We start from the raw sequence: 7,414 nt of genomic DNA, 5'->3' as shown, positions 1-7,414 counted from the left end.
GGAAACCCTGATTAAGTTCATATAACTTTGTTCTCTGTGTAGTCTACATGCAAACCCTAATGCAGATACTTTTCTATATAATCAGACAGCATTTGCCATGAAAAAGAAAGAATTACACAAATACTTATATTGCCTTATTAAATGTAATATTAATACAATTCATGAAATAAATTGTGTTTTTTTTAGTAATGGCAAATGTAATAGTATCCTTCGTTCTTATTATTTTTGATACAATTTTCAGCTAATTTGCCTCTAGGAAAACCACTATCAAAAAAAATAATAATAAAAAACCACTATCACTCCGCGGATGACGCAGCTCTGATTCAGCCAATCACAGCGCGTTTTGAAGTTTCTCTCCAATCATTGGTCCTCTGCGCGTGATGTGGTGCTGAACCAGGAAATAGTTTTGTGTTTTGTTTTCATCGTGAGTGGAAATGTCAAACTGAACCGCTGACCAGGTCTGAAAATCCCACTTCAGTCTTTCATAACTCAAATGTGCACTGTATTTCTAAATTTTCCATGAGCACTTAGTTTCAGTCCGTAGCTGGATAAATATTTCACGTATTCTGTTGCGCCCATGACACTTGATTCCAGTAATTTTTACATTCATTCGTGTTTTCCTTCAGGGTGATGGGGAACACCGACAGTGTTGTAGCGCAGAAAAGACTAGCTCGTTTTCGTCCGGATGAGAGACCTGTTATAGAGGGGATATTTGACAAACTTTATGGAATTGGCTCCTCTGTTTCATCTGGAAAAACGGGGAAGGTTTTATCCCTAGACATGCTGAAGGTAAACAGCTGTGGCATACCAATACATTGAACTGGATCTGTTATACTTAAATTGCTGCAGTCTGTATAATAACATTTATTTGATTAAGTTTGTTGACGATTATGTCGTTGTTAGCTTTAGAAAAGATTGCATGGTACTGTCCTTAATGATTTTGTGTTCCGGTTGTTGAACCAGGGCTATTATCGTTAAAACTAAAATAAATAACTAAAACTGAAATGAAAAAAACTATATACTTAAATTTTTTTATGACAAAACATACACCAAAATGACTGAAATTATAGCTAAAAATAAAAATAAAATATAAAAAATAATATAAATTTAAAATACTATTGTATAATAGTATCCAAGTTATACTAAAATAACACTGGCTTAAACTCAATGTTTCAAAAACCAAATGGGAACTGATTTTCCACATACAGTAATTACTTCCTCATGGAAGGGACAGTTATAAATAATTGGGTATTGTTAAATGTTTTCTGATATTATTTGTAAAAAGAGTATTGTACATTATCTAAAAAGAAAAAAAACATAAATGTAAATGTCATGACTGGTGAACTGATGCAAGTCATTCAAACTTCTATTTAAATTGCATGTCTGTGCCAGCACTTAAAGGAATAGTTCACCCAAAAATGAAAATTTTGTCATCATATACTGACCCACATGTCATTCCACACCTGCATAAGATTCTTTCTTTTGTTGAATACAAAAGAAGATATTTTGAAGAACCAAACAGTTGTTGGTCCCCATTGACTTCCATAGTAGGGAAAGGAATACTATAGAAGTCAATGGGGACAATCAACTGTTTGATTACCAGCATTCTTCAAAATATTCTCTTTGTTCAACATAAAAATCTCATACATTTTTGGAATGACATGAGTAAATGAAAAAAATAAAAAATTTTGTTTATCCCACTATCCCTTTATACAACCCGAATTCGGAAAATGTTAGGACTTTTAAAAATTTGAATAAAATGAAGACTAAAAGAATTTCAAATCACCTGAGCCAATATTTTATTCACAATAGAACATAGATAGCATAACAAATGTTTAAACAGAAATTGTACAATTTTATGCACAAACTGAGCTAATTTAAAATGTTATGCCTGCTACAGGTCTCACAATAGTTGGGACGGGGGCATGTTTACCATGGTGTAGCATCTTCTCTTCTATTCAAAACAGTTTGAAGATGTCTGGGCATCGAGGTTATGAGTTTCTGGAGTTTTGTTTTTGGAATTTGGTCCCATTGGCCAGATATAGGTTTCCAGCTGCTGAAGAGTTCATGGTTGTCTGTGACGTATTTTTCGTTTAATGATGCACCAAATGTTCTCTATAGGTGAAAGATCTGGACTGCAGGCAGGCCAATTCATCATCCAGACTCTTCTACTACGAAGCCATACTGTTGTAATAGCTACAGTATGAGGTTTTGCATTGTCCTACTGAAATACACAAGGCCTTCCCTGAAATAGACGTCGTCTGGAGGGGAGCATATGTTGCTCTAAAACCTTTATATACCTTTCAGCATTCATAGTACCTTCCAAAACATGCAAGCTGCCCATACCATATGCACTTATGCACCCCCATACCATCAGAGATGCTGGCTTTTGAACTGAGTGCTGATGACACGCTGGACGGTCTCCCTCCTCTTTAGCCTGGAGGACACAGCGTCCGTGATTTCCAACTAGAATGTCACATTTGGACCCGTCTGACCATAGAACACTTGAAACCATTTGAAATCCATTCCATTATTGGATTTGTTATGTTCGCTATGTTCTATTGTGAATAATATATTGGCTCACGTGATTTTGAAAGTCTTTTAGTTTTTTCATTTTATTCAAATAAAAAAAAAAAAAACATCCCAATATTTGGAATTCCGGAATTCATTGTTAAAAGCGCTATACAAGTAATTCGGGTTGTACATGGATATTGACATGGATATTGTTTTTTTTTATTTTTTATTATTTGTTTCAGATGGCGATGGGAAAGATGGCGTCAGAATCAATGATAAAGAGAGTATTTCAGGGCATACACAGCATTGATCCAGGAGTGCCAGTGCCCCCTGGTGATGGGATAAGTCGCGAGCAGCTAGTGATTTTCTTGGCAGATATCCTTAGAGGAACTGCAGAGGAACGTGCACCTTTGGTCTTGGCAATGGCTGAGGGTGGAAAGGCTACTGCTACCACAACTGAGCAGATCAGAGGTGTAAGTATCACCAAAATCTAATCATACAAAGTGTTTCAGTATCAGTGTTTAGTATTATTTATATATTATTATAGTATTCATTCATTATTATATTTGTAGTTTTCATTTTATTTGTGGTTTAAGTTGTAGTAATTTTGTTATGATTTTGTCATTTAATAATGTCTATAAAAATGTAATTCATTTTTTTAAGCTTAAATTTTCAGCTAATATTTTATTTTTATTACTTCAGCTTCATTTAAAATGTTTTAATAGTTTTAACTATAACAACACTGTTAATTAAAGCCAGAATCCGATAAACCACTTAGTTTGCTGACTCATGATGACCATACAGACCCCACAGACTCCATTTAACAATAAAGCATCTCAATTCAATTTCTAAATCATTCTTGCTGCTATAATATTGTAATATTGTACATTTTTATTCAATAGTTTGTGGAGGACCTGGTTTCAGCTGCAGTGCAGACTGTAACCCACAGGGGGCAACTGCGAGCTTGGCAACCAGATCGCATGGGTGATGGGCCTCAAGGTGTTAAGCTTCTGGCAGAACAGCTGACCTCTGAATTAAAATCTTCAGGTTTGTAACAGTAACAAAATCTTTTTTTATAAAATTCAACTAAAAATGAATAGTATGACTGAAAAATAAATATATACATATACATACATATACATATACATACACTGCCCTCCAAAAGTTTGGAAAAAGTGGGGTTTTGGACAATATTGGCATGAATCCTTTTTAATTTGTGGTAATTTTGCACTGATAAGGGACAACACAAACTACGAAAACATATTTTATTATATGTTATAAAATAACATTTTATAGAAACATAAGCAGTTTATTAGTAGCTATTACAGCTCTGCATAATCTGGGCATCTGAGCTGTCAGTTTATTCAAACATTGACTTTGAATTGGCAATCAATTGTTGAAGCTACAGTATTAAGGTGTGCTGACCCAAAAATCTTTTAAAAACCTGGGCCAAGTTTAAACTAGAAACCAGGCATCACAGCTGGCAAAGGGGCATGTCTGACTTTGACATGTATATATTGCCATTACTATGTTTTATTGCTGGTCTTCAATGATAATGTGAAGTTACTTTAATGTATTTGCACCAGAAAATGATAAGGATTTATGCTGATATCGTCCAAAACCACACTTTGCCAGGGGTGTTTACAAACTTCTGGAGGGCAGTGTGTGTGTATATATATACATACATGCGCACACACACACACACACACACACACACACACACACACACATGTTGGTTTTTGTGGTTTTTGGGGACTCTCCATAGGCGTAATGGTTTTTATACTGAACAAACTGTGTGTGATATTGCCCTACACCAACCCTACACCTAAACTTAGCCCTCGCAGGAGACTTTGCATTTTTAGATTTTCAAAAAAACACCATTTAGTATGTTTTTTAAGCCTTTTGAATTACGGGGACATAGGCAGTGTCCTCATAAACCACCTTCATATTGTAATACCTCTGTCATACCCATGTCATTATACAAATTTGTGTCCTCATAAACCACATAAACATGCACACACACACACACACACACACACACACATACACATACACACACACACACACACACATATATATATATACACTGTACACAAACACACACACACACACACACACACACACACATATTAGTATTTAGCTGTAATTGTTTTTTATTTCACTTTTAGTTTTAGTTAATGATAACAAATCTGTAACTAAAAGATATAGTGCACACCAAAATAACTATTTAATATAATTAGTCCTTGTTGTTTCTATAGATCAGAATACGTGTGACATTTCTTGTCTGGAAGACTGGCTTTTCCGGATCCCAGCAATGGCCATGTTTTTGGAACTCCTGATTGGTGAGGGTCTAGGAGTTGGGTTACCCTCCCGTCCTCCCCCAACTCTGTTGCCCCCGTGTCAGTACGCTCCCTGGAGTGACCTCAGTTGTCTTCTGAATATACCTCTTCTGATGTTCCTGTCACCTCAGCTGCCAGCTGGACACTGTGCCCCCTGGAGGTTGCTGTTCTCCACAAACATACACGGTGAAAGCTTCACCCGGCTGGTGGGCAACTGCAAAGGTCGGGGTCCCACTGTAATTTTGGTAAAGGACACTAAAGGGCATATCTTCGGGGGCTTTGCGTCTCAAAGCTGGGAGGTCAAACCTCAGTTCCAGGGTGGGTTCAGAAAGAAAAAAACCATATACAGTGTTACACATCACAATTAATGTTTCTTCTTCTTTTTGCACTAGGTGATACCAGGTGCTTCCTCTTCTCCGTTTTTCCATACATGCGAGTATTCACCTGCACAGGCTATAATAATCATTACATGTACTTGAACCAGGGCCAGCAGACTATGCCGAATGGCTTGGTGAGATACATTTTAAAGTAATAGCAGTCAAAAATGAAAATTGGCTAAAAATACACTCACCCTTAGGCCATAGAGTTTGTTACTTTTTTGGAACAGATTTGAAGAAGTTCAGCATTACTTCACTTGCTCACCCTCTGCAGTGAATAGGTGCCGTCAGTATTAATCCACACGATTTCAGTCCATCACCTCTTGTAAAGTGAAAATTTGCATGTTTGTAAGAAACAAATCATTAAGGTGTTTTAACTTTGCATAATCCACAGTCCATAATCCATAATAACACTTAGTTCCTCCAGTAAAAAAAATCTGTCCCCTGTTCTCCTTTCACATCAAAATCCACTGAAATATTTGTTTAGAACTGTTTTGGACTGCTTTCACTTGTAAGCAGTACTTGATCTGTACATATACATCTCTACACCCATTCACTTCAGAGGATCCATTGGTGAGCAAGTGATGTAATGGTAAATTTCTCCAAATCTGTTCAGATGAAGACACTAATTCTTACCATCTTGAATGGCCCTAGGGTGAGTACGTTTTCAGCATATTTTCATTTTTGGGTGAACTATTCCTTTAAACAGTGTTTAAGGCTTTATTACACTATGAAGCAAAGAAAAAAATCATAATTAACTGTATTTTAAGGGTATGGGTGGTCAGCATGGCTATTTCGGTTTGTGGTTGGACTGCAATTTTGGACATGGCCACAGTAGGGCTCGACCACGCTGCACCACATATGGCAGTTCTCAGCTCTCAGGAGACGAGGACTTCAAACTGGACACCGTGGAGGTGTGGGCCGTTGGGCAGCCACCTGAAGAACAGGAGCAGGTCTGTGATAGAAATGTTACTATAGTGAATTTTGTATTTTTGGAGTTTGCATTTTGATTCGAAAAGTGTTTGTGTTGACTTTCAGGATGAGAAGAAGAAGAGCATACTAGATGCAGATCCTGAAGTACAGGCCATGATGGAAATGACAGGGAAGACCCTGCACAGCCAAGGCCTCCGAGAACCTGAGGAGGATGAGGAACAGTGAGGAAGGAAAAAATGAGTGCTGGGCAACGATTAATCACATCCAAAATAAAAGTTTTGCTTATATAATAAATGTGTGTGTACTGTGTATATTTATGTATATATAAAGACACACAAATATTCATATCATTTAAATTAAATATAAATGTATTTAATATATAAACATAACTTATTTTTCTTAAATATATACATGCATGTGTGTGTGTATTTATATATTTATACAAAAAAATATACACAGTACACATATTATGTACTCAAAAACCTTTATTTTGGATGCGATTAATCATGATTAATCATTGCCCAGCTCTATAAAAATGAGGACAATGTGTAGATAAAACCAGCAGTATTTCATTTCAGTTTTTGGTTTGGTTTATGCTTTTACACTAATGTAGATATAGAAGAAACAACACTGTTGCAAACCACGTACTGAGGTGTTTATACAGTGTAGTTTTTATGTTAATATGCAAAATACAGGATCTGGTTTCCTGCTTTCTGTGAAACATTAAAATGTGCATAAAAAGACATTCGGTCAAATACTGTTCAACTCTGAGTATTAACAATGTGTGACTAAATCTACATTGCATTTTGTCTAGACTGATAAATTTAGTGTCTTTAAACTGGAAGATTCATTCATTAAATGGAAAATAGCCTAAATAAATACATAAAACATATTTGTTTGCTTATGAATTGTTTCATTACAAAAAAAAAAAAACACCTGGCAAATTCATAAATGTAAAGATGCATTTCTCAGAATGAAAAAGTAAAAGAGATGTCAAGATTTCCTCAGTTCTCTTATAATATTACAAAACCATAATAAATAATATGGAACTAAAAATGTGAGTTGTTTCCATCTGTTTGATTCATCACAATCATTTCTGCATGAGTTTATGCACTTTCAGAGTTCAGTCAATTCAGAGTGTAATGAACTTTAAACTGTAACTTAATATATGCCATAGGCCTGCTTGAGTTCCCAGCATGCATCACAATATCAATAAAATATGCAGATAACTGTTTATTGTTTGCTGCTTAT

General features: G+C 35.7%; 1 protein-coding gene across 1 annotated transcript; it reads left to right on the top strand.

Moving 5' to 3' along the window:
* Positions 1-428: 428 nt before the first annotated feature.
* Positions 429-6,898, top strand: meak7 (MTOR associated protein, eak-7 homolog). Its single transcript, XM_079373773.1, has 8 exons — positions 429-458; positions 627-789; positions 2,757-2,987; positions 3,417-3,561; positions 4,773-5,171; positions 5,246-5,364; positions 6,001-6,183; positions 6,269-6,898. Exons 2-8 carry the CDS (start codon positions 631-633, stop codon positions 6,386-6,388), a joined length of 1,356 nt encoding a protein of 451 aa, XP_079229899.1. The 5' UTR covers positions 429-458; positions 627-630; the 3' UTR covers positions 6,389-6,898.
* Positions 6,899-7,414: the final 516 nt, after the last annotated feature.

Source organism: Barbus barbus (assembly GCF_936440315.1).
Source record: "Barbus barbus genome assembly, chromosome: 23".
NCBI classification, from domain to species: Eukaryota; Metazoa; Chordata; class Actinopteri; order Cypriniformes; family Cyprinidae; genus Barbus; species Barbus barbus.
This window is presented reverse-complemented; position numbering and strand designations above follow the sequence as displayed.